Consider the following 17,738-nt stretch of genomic DNA (forward strand, 5'->3'; position numbering starts at 1 on the left):
CCCACACTTACACAGCCTGATACCAAATGTGTGAGAATAATGTTCAAGTTTTATATCATTTCAGCTTTTACCTGGATAAGATGAATTGTGGAAATTTCCCAGTCTCTGAAGGTGTGAATAAAGGAAATATTTATCCATTTTTATCTATTACTGTTGTTCAACTCATTTTAACTAATATATATATATATATATATTTATCAACAAGTGTTCTAATTTTCCTGCTTTTAGAACTAAAACCCTACTCAGAGTACCCAAATAAGCATTCCAATTACTGGTATGAAAGACCAAGGTGCTTTGAAAAAAATTTCTCATTTTAAAGAGGGTTCCTTTTCTTTTTATAATCTCTTAAAAATAAACCATCACCAGAAGAATTCTTCTATGTTAAAAGCATCTTTAGAGCTAAAAGGTCAAAAAAAGTTAATGGAATAAAAACAAAGAAACATTTAATAAGTTGATATAATTAAGTGAATATTAACATTTTATTTTATATTAATGCTTATTTTATAATCATTTAGGTAGACTAATAATGAGTTTTCTAAAAATATTCACTGAATAAATAACTTTCATTTAAAAAGATATACCTAGTGCCTTCAATATATTTACTCATTTAAAAGCTATGAGGTTCTTTCTATGAGGAATATAAAATAAAAAAATCACATACATCCTACTCATGGCTTATTAATAGTGCAAGCAACATTTTAAAGTTTGATACTTTTGGTGCATAATTATTCAATTCTCTCCACATATAGACACCACACCTTGTTGTCAATAAATAATTCCACTTTAATGTCAAAGTAATAATTTAGACAGATACAGGGTGCACATTTGCAAAAAAATATATGCAAGCTGGTTTACAAGCTAGAGGAACAACCAACCAATAGAAAATACATCACCCAGTTAAGTCCACTGACACCAAGTAGTTGCTGTCGGGGCTTTACAAAGACTACAAAACTTTTCAGATGATTTATTTCACTGTTTCTATTTACATGGTATGTTACATCAAAAATGTACAAAATATAAAATGTATACAGACAGATGTTTCACAAACTAGTTTAAGTTGTGAACTAGGCGGACCTACTGGGATGTATTGCAGGAATTTCTGTTTAATGATCATGTTTGGACTGTGGTTCTCAAAACGGAAGGGAAAGATTAGCAATTTTCTTAGATCACATATTGTACAAGGGCCGCTAGTCACTCATCCAGCTACGTACGTCGACGTTTCACCACAGACGTGATCCACGTTTGAGGCTTCAAAGTCAGGGCGCCCTTTCTATGTGCACACATCCAGTCCCGACTTCCCTTAGGGCAATAGCACCGTGGAGGGCCTGCAGACCGAGCGACACTCTGGCAGCTGCACCGGTGTCTCGTGTGGTTACTGTTCTACAGCAACTGACCCGTGGGTGGTCACAGAGGGTAGCACCAATTGGACGTCCTGAAGTAGCACATTTTCACACGCACGGACCAAGTCTACACCGTGGCCTAGCCCTTGGGGTGATGAATTTCAAACCTGTCCTCTGTGCGTGGTGGGAACTTCTCCAGTCACTCCCGTTAGCTCTCATGTACTCTCTTGAAAGCCTGCCATGATGGATGCACTTTCAGACTTTACTTTTCCAAAAATGTATTGGCTTCATGGACAGTTTTGAAGCATGCTCACTCTAGCACTGATAGCTCCTGCATGGTCATCACGACTGTAAATACAGGACAAACACACCAGGTAACAACAGCATTGAGGGTCTGCATTCTGTATTTGTTTGCAACGTACAGGAAATCTCAGCAAGTGAAACATCTCTTAACACCCACAGGATAAAATACAATTTGTGTGTGTGTTTGTTTTGAGTTGTGCAAGTTTTTTAAATGATTTATTTACAATACCTACCCAGTAGACTGTGCAAATCTAACCTTCTTTTACAGTATAAATGCCTTCTCATCCACAGTGACTTCACTGCTTCAGTGTTCTCGAATGCTGAATTTCTCATGTACAATAATACCCATCAAAACAACATGCTCAAAACTCATAATAATTAAAAAAAAAAAAAAAGAATAGGAGAGAAAAGCCGAATAGTTGTGCTCATGCTGCATCTAGTGCTTCCAGCTCTGCTGGATAAAAATTCACCCTCTCCCGCCTTCTGAAGCTCTTTCCCCTAGAACTGGATGGAAGATAGCCACATGGCTTAGCTTTTAAATGACAGTCAAAGAGGGTTTCTGGGTTACTTGAGTCTTTTGGAGGATAGGCAAAGCAATCTATTCTCAAGGTAAAAATACTGATCTTTCTCCTATCCATTTCTTCAAAAACAAACACAAAAATAGAGATGAGGCTACTGTGTTAACTGGTGTTATAAGTGAAGATGGTGGAAATTACCAATGGTTCAGGATTTAAACCAACTGTTAAACTGTTGTAGAAATCGGTTTAAGGCAGTGAGACAGCACCATAAGAAATGTTCCTTCTTTTCACTGACAAGGCTCAAACAAATAAAGCCCTAAAAAAGCCTGTTGCCAGTGTTGACTAATAATTGGTATAAAACTTTTTTTTTTTTTTTTAAGGGAATGGGCAGGTGGTTTAAAAAGACCACAGTGGGAAAAACAACTTATCAAACCTGTGACGCAGACACTAAAGCGTGGGTGAAGCAACACCCCGTGATCACGGCAGTAGGGAATGATACCGGCACTTCTCCAGCTGGCCACAGCAGTGTTTCCCTGGGGTCGCACAATTCCGTTTGTGCTTGTAGAGGCCTGGCCTCTTCATTTTGGAATGGGGTGAGCGCACAGCGCAAACACTACTGGGGCTCCACGACCAGCACCGTGTGGCACAAAGGAGGCTGGACGGGTCAGGAGCGTGGACCCTGCTCGGGGAGAACAACCCCTCAGAGGAAACCAAGAGAAGGAACTACCATAACAGAAAAAGAAAAAAGAAAAGAAAGAAAAGGTCTGCATTGTAAACTTTTAAAGAGAAAAAACAGAAAGTCCAGTTTGGCTATCCCATGCGCAATCTTCAGGTGCCCTGTCATTAGGGTCCTTTCCAGTTGAGTATTGGAGCCTTACATCACTCCACAGAGATTAAAAAAAAAAAAATGCCTAGAAAGAAAAGCAAGTTACGCTTCCGTGTCAACTGAGTATCTTGGCGGTTCAGACTTAGTTCTGCTGTCTCCTTAGAGACCACAACTCTGGGTCAGGGCCCTGACAGGATGCTTTCATACTGGCAGTGGTTTAATGAAAATACCTTACTTTTCAAACATTTGTTTTGTTTTAAGCATAGTCTTTTTCCCCTAACTTTTTTTCACCCTCTAGAGGGTAGATTCAAGAGACGAATCCAAAATGTCTTCATGATGGCTGGTGCTATCACTGTCGCAGCTTTGTGTGCCCGAGTAATTGGCTGCTTCTTGGAGTTTCATTAGCATATTCATCTGAAGAAAGAAAAAGAGACATCGATGGAGGCGATGATGCACGGAAAAAGCCCGGCCCAGAAAACACAGGGGCCCGAGCCACACAGAGCACCCATCTTATCCCCTCCAAGGGAAACGGAAAACAATTTTAGACTTTGACTGGTTGCCCCGGCTCCTAGACTGTTTCTCCCACACATGACTACAACGGCAAACCATAAGGACAAAATAGGGCCTCTGGATAAGTCTTTTATTCGCGACTGTAAATGAATACAGCGCCAGCAGGGAGCGCGGAGAGGAAACTGTATCACAGCCGGACATCTGGGCTCGTGGCTGCAGAGGACGCCAAGCTGCCCAGCTTTTTGGCTGCGAGAAGCAGAAAGCGCTGAATGGCAACTCGAAGTCCTGAACGTTCCTACACGCCGACGGGCACACAGGCTTCCGCTCAGGGTCCCTGGAGAGGAGGCGGGGCTGGAGTAGAATGGAACCAGCTGCTTCATACAAGCCCCCCCATCTGCTGCTTAAGCGTTGACCTCGAGGGGAGGCGACCGAATGAAGCCGACCATGAGCATTTGAAGAGGGCAAAGGGAAGAATCACCGTCAAGCTTCTGTGGCTGTTGAACGCCTGGCTAAAATATGATGGATATCTCACTGAAAAGAAAAACCACCTTCTGGAACAAGAGCAGCTGTCTAAAGTTTTCCAGCCTTCTAGGACAATGGCAACGTTTGTTCTCATAAAAGGGACATGGGCAGGAAAGCAGCTGGGGAGAAAGGCAGCTAGTGTTACCGGGTATTAGAAAATAAAAGGAGGACACTTTGCTTGGATTTTGAGAGATCTGCAGATTCAGTGGTAGAGATGGATAAAGAAATCTTGTTCAAAAGCAAATCGTGAATAAATGATTTGACAGTTTTAGAAAGCACAGAAAAATTGGCACATCTTCGGGAGGGTATGGACTTGTTTGCTTATCAAGAGTTTCTGTAAATGGTAATAATCTTTGTATTGTTTAATGCATGCTAACTTTACTATTTATTATGTAATCAAAGATGTTCTTTTTTCCCCCCAACTTAAAATTTAGGGAAACTGATCCAATAGAAAGGCTAAATCAAAAAGGATTCCTTAGTCATATGTTAAGCTCTGCTTGCTGATATATTCAGTATAAAATGTGTGTTCAATTAAAAAATGTTTGTGAAATAAAATGACACACTGGTAATTACCAATTCCATCAAGAATGCCTTTCTGACAAAGAAGCTATAGTTATAGCATATTTTAAAGTCATTTTAATATTCTTTAGGACAATATATTTCAACATAAGTTTCTGTCTAATCCCCTGAATTTATTAAACAAGCTACATAAACATATGAAAGTAGTTGGTGATAACCTCTTAAAACTCAGTGAGTCAAAAAGCTAAATGTCTCCATCAACATAGTGTTTCTCTCTCTCCCCCCTTCTCTCTCTTTTGAACACAAACATACACTCCCACCTTCATGCACATTCATACTCCCTTTTTCCTTTCTTTTGTTACTCTCTCTAAGTAGCTGGCTGTATGTTCAAGCATCTGGGTGAAGATAATTTGCAAAAAAAAAAAAAAAAAAACAAACCAAAAACACTGTGTTTTGAGCACCTTTCAAGAACAGAAATGCTTTCAAGGTTATGCCTTGATCTCAGTTACAAATATTTGAAATCACTTGAAAGCTGACTGTTATAAAGTTTTACGGTATAATAATAGTATTATTAAAGTCTTATGTTTTGAAAATGGTGCCATATAGTAAATATGTTCCATTAAAATAAGTTCCAAGTCTCAGATTCATGGTAAATACATATAAAGGATTTACAGTGCCTTCTCAGAGGGTTGCTTTGTACATTTGAGTCAAAGGAGGTAGGTAAGTTTCACATCAATCAGTAATATGACTGGGTATAATCAGGGTGGATCATTATTCTCTACACAAGTATTTCCTTGCACTCTTTTCCCCTGCTTCTTTCCCAGACTCATAGTCATAAACACAGTGCCTATCATTTCTAACACCCTGGTCAGGTCCTTATCATCCCTGCTATTTACACATCTGCCCGTCCTCCAGCCTCTATCCTCTTTCCTTTAACCTGCCCTCTATTCTATTACCAAGGTGATTTTTATAAACTGCAAATCTAATAAGTCCCTTGCTCAAAAATCTTTGGTGGCTCCCCATTGTGTGGTAAAAATTTAACTTCAAGATAAACAAGGCTTCACATGACTTATCAATTGTAGACTTCTGTAGCTTTAATTCTTTCTGTCCCTTTTATTCTAATTCCACAAATTTGTATACAGCTCCCTAAACTCATTATTTTTATTGTACTGTTTCATCATGTTTCACCTGCTGTTTTTTAAATTTTGGATCGTCTCTATCCAACCTCATTATGAACTTTTATTCATCCTTCCAGACCTAGCTCAAGAATATCCTCCTCTGAGGAGCTTTATCCTAACCACTTCCTCAACAGACTCAAAACTTTACCTAGAACATACTTCTATCATTATTGCACTGTAATTTATATATGTAGATATCTTTCTCCATGGCTGGACTATGAGCTTCTTAATGTCAGAAATGATATTGATTTTATGATCACCAGGATTTAGCCCGGAGTACATACTTATTATTTACTAATATTTACTGAATGAATGAGTCTATTGATGATGAATACACATTATATTTTAAATACTGTGAGATGTGCCAAAAACTTATATCCTTGTTCAGAGTCAAAAATATATTACTGACACTGAGGTTTTCTCTGAGTACTTCTGATTTAGATTGGACTACAAATATGTTGTTACCTTATGTCAGTCATTATAAAAATATAGAGCAATAAATGCAGAGAGATACTTGCCAATCAGAATGTGCCTGATTCATAGATATTCAGATGAGAAGGTTTTGTCATTTAATATGTCAAACATCATAACCCCTTGTCCTTTAAGATGTTGAGTGAAGCAGAAGGTTAGGAATCAGAGATTTTTTTTTTTTTTAAACCAAGTTCTCAATCAGAATGTAGAGATTCTGATCCCTTTTCTAAAGTAGAAGATAAGAACATCTAGAATCAGGGAAAAGAGTGATTAATGGGTTTAGCTCACCCGGACTGTGTGAACTGGGAAAATTTAGGACATCCCCTAAACGTCCCATACTCTATAGAGTAACCCTGAAAACAAACCTTATAAACACCTTACCTGTATCAGGAACTGTATGAGAAACTGCAAAGGGAGAACTGGAAATTATAAAAAAAAATCAGAAGAAATAACCCATATTTGTACTGTAAGGCTTATTTTTTGTCTATTACATATGGATGTGAGAGTTGGACTATAAAGAAAGCTGAGAGCCAAAGAATTGATGCTTTTGAACTGTGGTGTTGGAGAAGAATCTTATAAAGCCCCTTGGACTGCAAAGAGATACAACCAGTCCATCCTAATGGAAATCAGTTCTGAATATTCATTGGAAGGACTGATGCTGAAGCTGAAACTCCAATACTTTAGTCACCTGATGCAAAGAACTGACTCATTTGAAAAGACCCTGATGCTAGGAAAGATTGTAGGTGGGAAGAAAAGGGGACGACAGGATGAGATGGTTGGATGGCATCACTGACTCAATGGACATAAGTCTGAGTAAACTCTGGGAGTTGGTGATGGACAGAGAGGCCTGGGGTGCTACAGTACTTAGGGTCGCAAAGAGTTGGACATGGCTGAGCGACTGAACTGAATTGAACTGATCAGGAATTACTTAGTGTATAGTCACAGATTTGTGGAATTCAAAACAATTTCACCATCACTATTGTTTAGTTATTTAGCTATGTATGAGCTAAAGGGTCAGATACGTGTTGTAAAAATATGAGTTCAGGTCCTCAAGAAGTTTACGAAAGTGAAAGTCACTTAGTCATGTCCAACTCTTTGCAAGCCCAAGAGTTGCAAGCCCCAGATCTTTCCAAGCCCTAGTCCATGGAATTCTCCAGGCCAGAATACTGGAGTGGGTAGCCTTTCCCTTTTCCCAGGAATCTTCCCAACCCAGGGATAGAACCCAGGTCTCCCGCATTACAGGCAGATTCTTTACCAGATGAACCACCAGGGAAGCCAAGAATACTGGAGTGGGTAGACTATCTGTTCTCGAGTGGATCTTCCAGATCCAGGAATTGAAGTGGGGTTTCCTGCATTGCAGGGGGATTCTTTACCAGCTGAGCTACAAGGGAAGCCCCAAGAAGTTTATAGTTTAGATCAAATGTTCTAAATAAGAGATTCCTGGGCTCTAAGTAGATCAATGTATATTTCTTATGACTTTATGGAACTTTTTGACATAGTATGGAAAATCTTCCGTGTGCATGCATTTTATCGGGAAAAAAGTCATGAAACTTTATCAGATGGTTCACATGTAAATTACAAGATGTTCAAAATGGTCAACTGAAATGATGAGATGTACATGTGTTGTGGTTATTAGTGTAAGGATATTCCACAAAGTATTGACTTATAATTTTATGTCTTTAGGTATGGTTGGAGAAGGCAATGGCACCCCACTCCAGTTTTCTTGCCTGGAAAATCCCATGGATGGAGGAGCCTGGTAGGCTGCAGTCCATGGGGTTGCTAAGAGTCGGACACGACTGAGCGACTTCACTTTCACTTTTCACTTTCATGCACTGGAGAAGGAAATGGCAACCCACTCCAGTGTTCTTGCCTGGAGAATCCCAGGAACGGCGGAGCCTGTTGGGCTGCCGTCTATGGGGTCACACAGAGTCGGACACGACTGAAGCGACTTAGCAGCAGCAGCAACAGGTATGGTTACAGACTATAATTTAATAATTTCTTTAGATTCCCTGGTGGCTCAGATGGTAAAGCATCTGTCTGCAATGTGGAAGACCGGGGTTCAATCCCCAGGTCGGGAAGATTCCCTGGAGAAGGAAATGGCAATCCACTCCAGTACTCTTGCCTAGAACATTCCATGGATGGAGGAGCCTGGTGGGCTACCATCCATGGGGTCACAAAGAGTAGGACACAACTGAGCAACTTCACTTTTTATGTTTAAGTAACATAAGGACCTTTATCTCAGCATGTCTTCTTACTGTATTGGTTATTCAGTAATTTCTTTAGCCAGAATAGTAACCTAAAAAACACATTACATTTGAGACAAATTTGTGGAAAGTCATCTCTAAAAATAAAAAAATACATATGAAAATAAAGTTATTTTACTAGGAACAGCATGTGCTTAGTATTTCCAGAGTATTCGTGCTTCGGGGTTTTATTGACTTACAGTACGACTTCCAAGAATGCAATCTGAGCAAGGCAGGGAATAATAGCCCTCTATAAAGAAAGCTGAACATCAAAGAATTGGTGCTTATGAACTGTGGTGTTGGAGAAGACTCTTGAGAGTTCCTTTGACTGCAAGGAGATCCAACCAGTCCATCCTAAAGTAGATCAGTCCTGGGTGTTCTTGGAAGGACTGATGTTGAAGCTGAAACTCCAATACTTTGGCCACTTGATGAGAAGAGCTGACTCATTGGAAAAGACCCTGATGCTGGGAAAGATTGAGGATAGGAGGAGAAGGGGACGGCAGAGGATAAGATGGTTGGATGGCATCACTGACTCAATGGACATGGGTTTGGGTGGAGTCCGGGAGTTGGTGACGGGATAGGGAGGCCTGGCATGCTGAGGTTCATGGGGTCACAAAAAGTTGGACACAACTGAGCGACTGAACTGAACTGAACTGAATTCCAAAGTCAGTTCATTCTTCTCTACTGTTGGCAATGGAGCACTAATCCTAAATTTAGTTAGATAAAATTTTACATGTAAAATGTAAAATTGATACATGTAAAATATTCTTTAGTTTTTCAAGTATAGATTATATTCTTTTTTTTGTCATTTTAGAACAAAATTCAGCTTTTTCTCACATACCTAATGAATTGAGTCCTGCAATGTTTGAAGTTTATTTATTTATATAATTTTCTGCTTAATAAAAGAAAAATTATGGCCTCAGAGCTCAGCCTGGTTTAAGTGTTTTTGATTATTTTGAAGTATACAAGTTTGGTCTTTTTTAAGAGTTTCACCCAATTAATGTAGGCCAAAGGTAAAAATTTGAAAACTGAGTATCAACATCAGGACAATCTCAAATACTAGCCAGGAAAACGAACTAGTGTCTCTGATGCAAATGACTAAACGCTAGTGACTGTACACTGTAGTCAAGATTAGACAGGAGACTCAAACACCGGCTTCTTACCAGGGGATCCCCCTCTGTGTCAGCTTGTGGAATGTGCTTTGAGGTTGTAGCTTCCTTCGTGGACACACAGCCCTCATACCCAACATCTTCTGGTCGCAACTGAAGTAATGCTGGGCCTTCCTGAGGCAGAGATGCTGAGCTCCATGGGTATGTATCAAGCACCCACTTGGAGGGATCTTCCCAAGGTGCTCGTTTCCCATACATCTAAAAAGTGATCACATATTTAGCACATATAAAATGAATTCCTTGTGTGTGTGGTTTTTTTTTTTTTTGGCCATGCAGCTTGCAGGATCTTAGTTCCCAGAACAGGGATTGAACTCAGGCCCTCAGCAGTTAAAGCCTGGAGTCTTAACCACTGGACCACCAGGGAATTCCCTACATCTCTGTTCAGTACAGAGGTGGCTACTAATTGCACACTGAGTCCCTGTGGGACTTTCAGGGGAATGAAGTGTCCATATGCTACTTCCCAGATTTTAAACTATCTGTATAGTTCACTTTAAACTTGAAGGCTAGACAAAATAAATGGGCAGCATTTGGGGGAGAGCATGAGGGAGGTTTATTTTAAATACATAAAGAAATGACTACCCACATTTATCTTTGTTAGTAATTTTACAAACTAAATGAAAGCTCAACATTGAGAAAGGAAAGTTTCAGTAATAGAGAAATAAAAAGATTCATGCTAGACACTAAATACCTTTATTTACTAAAGTGTACTTTGGAAAGATGATGAATACAAGAGATTTCTTTTCTCTACTTCATTCTACTCAGATTTTCCTTGACAATAAGCATTCTTTCCCTGACAACCATTTCCATCAGATTAATTTCCTCTGTAATCTCATTGCTTCCTATTAAAACTTCTTTGAGATATTTGTTTGTAAGACCACTAGTACAGAGGAAAATTATGGGAAATGAAAACTTTGTCAGAACTCCTCTGGAGGAAGAAAGTTGATAAGAAAGAGATTATAAAGCCTGGTTAAAATACAGGTAGTGGAGTAGACGGCAGATGAACACAAGTGATGTTAAAAAAATTTTAAACTGGAAGCAAAGCCAAAACCAAACTAGAAACAGCACACTAAGGAGACAGAGGTTGGTGGGCTTGGGGAAAAAAAAAAAAAAAGAAAAAGTACAAACCACAAAGGCATAGAAAGAAACGTTATAATTAAGAGTAGAGGGTAGTAAAATAGGCACACTAGTTCTTTGATGGACTTTCCTACCCCACTGAGGGCAATCCTGGTTATTAGGTGTATATTTGGTCCCAGGTGGCGCCGAATACCAGTGTGAAGCGTTTCATGTGGTTTGCTGTGCTTCAGTGAGACAAAAACAAAATGGCAGATGCTGAGTCCAGGAAAGGCCCACAGTCTGTTAGGAACTGTCTTTTGAGCTTCTCCTGGAGAAGTTGCATGGGTTGTGGCAGGCTTGCCTTAAGGGAAAAAAAGGTTCAGGTCTTGATATCTGCACATCTAGGGGATAACAGAGAAGGCAATGGCACCCCACTCCAGTACTCTTGCCTGGAAAATCCCATGGACGGAGGAGCCTGGTAGGCTGCAGTTCATGAGGTCGCACAGGGTCAGAAATGACTGAAATGACTTAGCAGCAGCAGAGGATAACAGTAGGGGTAGTAATCAGCTTTTTGAAAATAGTTCTGTTATTTTGGAGCAGAAATTGTCTCTCAGTTAAAAATCTACTTAGATTGCTATACAACTTAAACTAATTGAAGGAAAGTATATAAATCTTGGAATGGAAACATTACAAAAAGAATATGAAAATCTAGCAGAATCAATTGATGATGTCCAGAATCATCATGGACAGCAAAATTGGGGGTGACCAATAAAAAGGTAAATAGGCTCAATTCTGTATTTCAGAGTAAAGTAGATGTTATAGAACAAGAAATGAAAGAATAAATATTTAATATTTATTTATTTAAATATTTATTTAAATATTCAGAAGGAGATGATCTGACTGCTGACATTTCAAGAAAGACAGAATCATCAGGATAAAAATCAGAATCCAGTGCATCACAGTGTTTTTTCGAACTAGAACATCTGGCAAAGAGTATTTGCCATACGGTCCCCCACCAAAGCATCAGCCTTCATTTGGGGAGAAATTATTCTATTCCTCTCAATTCAGATTTTATCTTTGCAACCATGCTTTATTTTTCCACCTTTTGTTCCAGTTCATGGTTCTTTGTTGCCAGTATATCCAAGAAAATAGTTCATGACATGTGTGATTTCTCTTCTTCCTGTTCCTCCAGAAGTCACATATGGACCATCACAAGAACATCATCTGCCAACAGACTTCCAGTCCAGCATATCCTTCAGTAGCGATAACTCTCTCCTCACCAAAGGGTTTTCCTTTTTTTCTCAAAGTGCTGTATCTGCCTCCTGCATCCTCCGTTCCCCCCAAGCCTCAGTTATTCCCTATGTTGTGATTGATCCAACTTTCACTCTAACCTACTAACAACATCTAGAACCACAGCAGAAAACTTGAGATATTTTTATTTCTCCTCAAAAAAAGTTTTTTGGAGTATATCTCCAAATCTTTATTTAAAGGGAATTTTTATAGAATGATAATTCTTAGGATGGTGCTTTATAAATAATGATTTGAACATTAAAAATGCTACATACTTCTAAAAAATGAGATTTAAGGATTTTTAAGGTATTACTGTTTTTGAGTTTTTAAAACTCTTCTAATTTTTCTGATGTATTAGCAAATGAATAAGAAATAAGGAAAATTTAATATATAAAGATTTGGATAATAGTTTACTAATGCTGAAATAGTATCTAGAGGAACACATAATTAATTTAAATATTAATTTAAAAATCATGACCTCATGAATATTTTAAATAAATTTTCATACAAATATATGATGTTTTTGGAACAAATAATTGAAACCAAGAGACCCAACTTACTTCTGAGATAGCATAATAGTTTTAGAGGAATCTTGACATGTACTATGTTATACTTGAAGATAAAACCTTTTGGCACAGTCTTTAACTTTGGTGGAGGCATTTTCTCAGGCTGGTTTGGCTCATACCATTAAAAATATGAAACTGAGTTATTTAAATCTGAGGTAGAACCAGTTGATAGCATTCTCTAGGATCATTACCTCTGTACGTTCAGAACATCCTCATAATATTCATCACGTTCACCATCCTGTTAGTTCTAAATCACTGCCATGCCTTTCTACAAGGTGAGGAAAGCATAAGGAAGTGAAAGGAAGTGAAATGAAGGAAAATAGACAACCAATTTTTTTTTAGACAGTGATATAAAGACAACACAGAACTGCAGATGACAAAATGTGAAAAGCATGAAGTGTATCTTGGTTCTGGCAGCACTTGTGATAACCAGAAATAGAGATGCCTAAAACTGAGAACAGAGAAAAGCAAGAACTGCCTAAACTTTGGCTGAGTTATTGTAAAGATGACTGGATCTTTCTGCCACAATTTTGGTGATTATACAACGCGAATCTTAAAAAAAATTCACACAAGGAAAAATAATCAAGACTTACAGAAAAGGGATGATATATTTTGTTGAAAAGGGGTTTTCTTATTAAGGATGTATTTTGATTTCTTAGTTAAGAGTAAATAGAAGGGGTGGTTGCAGGGCCTCGTGATGTAAGGTAGAAGAGGGAGGAGCAGAGATGCTGCTAAACCAACCTGTTTTGAAAAATGAAATGCCTTAGATTTAGAGCACCTGTAAAAACAGAAAGGGATTTTGCAAGGGATGTTAAAGGGTTTCAAGCAATGAAACAACCTAAAGCAGGGAATCTACTAATGTAAGCACAAACTACTTGCTACAGATTATATGAGAAGAGAATAAATGGGGAATTTCCTAGAGATCCAGTGCTTCCACTGCAGGTGGCATGGGTTTCATCCCTAGTCAGGGAAGATCTCGCATGCTGTGTGACATAAGAAAAGAAAAAAAAAAAAGAAGAGAACAAATGACCAAGGTCCATATCAACATGCCTGTTTTATAAGATGCAGAACTGTGCAATTAACTAGCTATCTAATAAGAACAGTTTGTAAATACCGATGGCAATAAATTTGGCCTTCAATGTGTTCTTGTTGGAATTCTTTCTCCTACATATTTATTCGCAGAAAAAATGTATTATAAACTATTTGTTCTTTCAAGCTACCTTTATTTTTCTGCACAAATCAGAGAAATGATTTTTTTGTTTGTTTTTTTGCTTTTAAAGGATGATTTTTTTTTTCTATTTGGTTTTTGAAAACAGTTAAGAAAATTGAATACTATACCTGCAGACCTTCTCTTACTGCCTCCAGAATATAAGGTACCAAAGAATAGTTCCAGAGATCCATGAACCATACTCTAGAACCTTCTACATCCATGGGACAAGGCAGGAAAAGCCGAGGGCCTGAGAAGAAAGAAATAACAAACCATTTATGAGAATCCCTGTATTTAGCAATCTAAAGACATATTTAGACACCGTTCTGGGGGTATTAATACGCTTCTTACAGGATTCTTAGAAAATTATAATCTTGGTCAGCTTAATTATTATCAGTGTTTTACTGAAGATCCATCTTCAGGACCCTCCTTTATTTTTACACTAAAATCTTAGTCTAACACATAACATTTTAGTATTAGGAGAAACCTTAAAGGTCATAATCCAGTCAATCTGCTCCACTTTACAAATGACAAAACTATGATGGAATGAATTGTCAAATATAAAATATGTCATTATTTGCTGGAAGTGGGCCTCTGCAGTGGTCTTCTGATCCCAATTGTAGAATTGTCCTAATTCTTTCTACACTGTGCCTTTAGTGAGTATATCTTTCTGAATGTGCAACTTAAGAAGGACTATAAAAACAAACATCTTTATGCCAACTCAAGACAAATAACTCAAACAATTTTATCTTCATGAAAATATAAAATGCCTAAATTATCTTAAAATCTCTCACAACTATAATTCATATATGCTAAAATTTGTTTTTAGCATAAAAATGATACTCTAAAAAGATATAATTTATTTCACATGGCTACCTGACTTTTAGTTGTCTATATTAAACTAATATAGCTGTCTACATTAGTTGATGTTAGCAAAGTTTCATGCTTGTATGCGTGCTAAGTTTTCTCAGTCATGTCTGACTCTTTGCAACCCTAAGAACTGCAGTCTTCCAGGCTCCTCTGTCCAAGGATTTTCCAGGCAAGAATACTGGAGTGGGTTGCTATGCCCTCCTCCAGGGGATCTTCCCATCCCAGGGATTGAACCCACATCTCTTATGTCTCCTGCATTGATAGGCAGGTTCTTTACCAGTAGTGCCACCTGGGAAGCCTTAGTAAACTGTAATAGTCAGATGAAAAGACACAAAGCTTGAAGGCTAACTTTCAGAAGGAGAAAAAAAAAATGAAAACTTAAATTTTTGGAAGCTTCAAAAACATTAGCTTCAGTTGTTATTTTCTACTTCCAATCTGGCTATCTTTACCAAGTACTCTTAGTTCCTGGAAAATGGCATATTGCAATTTTGGAGCTCACCAATTGTAACATCAGAAGAACTGTGTGTTTCTAAAAAACTGTTGAGATGATGCCACGTCTTAGGAATCCAATCTATAATTTTGACTAGGTCATTATTGCGAATGTTCCTTTCAATTTCCATCTCTATCAGTTTCCTTCGAAGGTATCTGCCTAAAAAGCCTTTCACTGGCTCTGTGTGGTTTGCACATAGTACCCACCTATAAGAAGAAAAAAAAAAAACAATCAAAACCAAAACCCAGAAATCCTTATATAAATTAAACTTAAAGTCCACAGTGATTCTCTCTCCAATATAAAGTAATAATGTTCCTATTTCAGTTGGAGGCCATATGTTAATGATCAAAGAGATGAGACAGTCTATTAACATTAGAGCTAAACTGTATGTAACTTTTCTTTCTGAGCTAAAGAGACGCTCATGTGCATCACAGCAGTGAGTGGGAGTGTGCACGCTGAGCACTCTTCTGTAGGAGAATCACAAATCCTGAAATAGGAACTCTCTTCACATTTCTCACATTTAGAAGAAAAGTGTTCTACTTTAGCTGTGACATAGTGAGCAGGAAAAACATTTCTTTTTTATTCTTTTTTAAAGAAACACTTCTGATTATAGGTCAAGGATCACAAAATGTCTGCTTGAGAAAGACTGTCAGAAGAAGTGAGAATTATTTCTACACCCCAGGTTACCGATTCGTCAGTGTACAAATGGAAAAAAACAACCAGCAAAAGCAAACAGAAAAGAGACAATACAAACAATTCCAACTTATTTTTACCTGAAATTGTGATGTAGCTCTAGATTTGGTGATGAAGAAACTCCCTGATTCATTGTTCCAATAATATATGGACTGGAGACAAAAAGAAAAGAAAATGTATATGCATTAACAGTAAAAGATATTAATATGTTAAAATTGTCTCAGGGAACAATTTGGATAAACTTGTATTCTTCCATTTAACATTATGCTGTAAAGGGGTAATTTTATAACATTCAGCTGGAAAATGACAAAGATCACTGAAGTAGAAATTAAGATTTGGGGCTCAAATGTCAGCTCTGGCATCCTAGGCAAATCATTGTAATCATTTTCCCTCTCTAATCCCATGTTTACTCATAAATAAAATAAAGAGATTAGGTAGAATAATCACAGGGATTTCATCCCACTCTAATATCTTATGATTCTTTTGCTTATAATCCAATTCATTAATTTTTCCTTTATTATTTCATATTTCTAGCAGAGATAACTGGGATACTTGCACCACTGAAACTAACATTTATGTAGTTGTTCTTATATGTTCTTTTTTAGAGATCACACTACAGTGAATCTTAAAAATCTTTTCAGATTTTTTATACCCTACTTGAACCTTTTCTCACATGTAAATAGTTAAACATTAGAATCACTAAGGACAAAGGTATATCTGAATGTAATAAATTTACTTCTATAGGAAGGTTGAATTTAAACTTTACTATGGACCAAAAATGAAACGGTTCTATAGCCTTGTTCTAGTTCTTAATTTCCCTGATTCAAACATTCTGTTATTGATAATAGTCAATAATAGGGCTTCCCTTGTGGCTCGGCTGATAAAGAATCCACCTGCAATGTGGGAGACCTGGGTTCGATCCCGGGTTGGGAAGATATCCTGGAGAAGGGAAAGGCTACCCACTTCAGTATTCTGGCCTGGAGAATTCCATGGACTGTATAGTCCATGGTGTCACAAAGAGTTGGGCACAACTGAGCAACTTTCATATCACATCACATAGCCTCATTCTAGTTCTTAATATTTCTGATTTAAACATTCTCTTAAAAAAATAAATAAATAAACATTCTCTTACTGACAATAGTCTTCCAGACTTTTAGCATACATGTAGAAGTTAATATCATCAAGTAAATACTGTTGCTATAAAAGCACTTGGGACACACTTGTTGAATGAATAAATAGATGTTATAAGGGATACACAGAGATTCTTTGTAAACATGGTATAAGAGTAATGAAGGCTTTTCAAATTAAGGACATCCATTGCTGCTGCTGCTGCTAAGTCGCTTCAGTCGTGTCCGACTCTGTGCGACCCCATAGACGGCAGCCCACCAGGCTCCCCCGTCCCTGGCATTCTCCAGGCAAGAACACTGGAGTGGGTTGCCATTTCCTTCTCCAATGAGTGAAAGTGAAGTTGCTCAGTTGTGTCCGACTCTTTGCAACCCCAAGGACTACAGCCTACCAGGCTCCTCCGTCCATGGGATTTTCCAGGCAAGAGTACTGGAGTGGGTTGCCACTGCCTTCTCCAAATGGCATCCACTATAGGTCTTAAAAGGAATAAAGGCACAAGAATTCAAGTTTGATCCCCATTTTTCATATTTCATCATTCAAAATATTTCAAGCATACCATTTATTGTATTTACAGTTGAGAAAACCATTGAAGATATCACTCAAAGAGCCCACATGATGAAGATTATCGAGAATTATTACAACTGGAAGCTCTGCACCATTATTATCAGCACTGCATTGTTCAGCCAGGTTAGCTAGATATTGTTGTAATTCCTTTAAAAAATAAAGAAAACAAACACATCAATGATAAATTCATACTAATGGTAAGCCATTCATAATTTAGGAATAATGCATTTTGTCTTCCATCTGAGTTCTGTGATTAAAACTCATAGATCATCCCATTGATA

The 17,738-nt window shown here is 37.9% G+C and overlaps 1 protein-coding gene across 10 annotated transcripts in view; it reads right to left on the reverse strand.

Annotated features, from left to right (window-relative positions):
* Positions 1-948: 948 nt before the first annotated feature.
* NAV3 (neuron navigator 3) overlaps positions 949-17,738 on the reverse strand; it is a 908,237-nt gene continuing 891,447 nt past the window's right edge. For all 10 annotated transcript variants that reach the window (XM_044941915.2, XM_044941916.2, XM_044941918.2 and 7 more), the window contains 6 exons: positions 17,450-17,604; positions 15,849-15,920; positions 15,085-15,281; positions 13,847-13,965; positions 9,594-9,797; positions 949-3,401 (listed from right to left, as the gene is read on the reverse strand). In XM_044941915.2, the coding sequence (XP_044797850.2) occupies positions 3,282-3,401; positions 9,594-9,797; positions 13,847-13,965; positions 15,085-15,281; positions 15,849-15,920; positions 17,450-17,604 (867 nt within the window). In that variant the 3' untranslated portion in view covers positions 949-3,281. The remainder of the gene's footprint in view (positions 3,402-9,593; positions 9,798-13,846; positions 13,966-15,084; positions 15,282-15,848; positions 15,921-17,449; positions 17,605-17,738) is intronic.

The sequence above is a fragment of the Bubalus bubalis genome, chromosome 4, assembly GCF_019923935.1.
Source record: "Bubalus bubalis isolate 160015118507 breed Murrah chromosome 4, NDDB_SH_1, whole genome shotgun sequence".
NCBI lineage: Eukaryota > Metazoa > Chordata > Mammalia > Artiodactyla > Bovidae > Bubalus > Bubalus bubalis.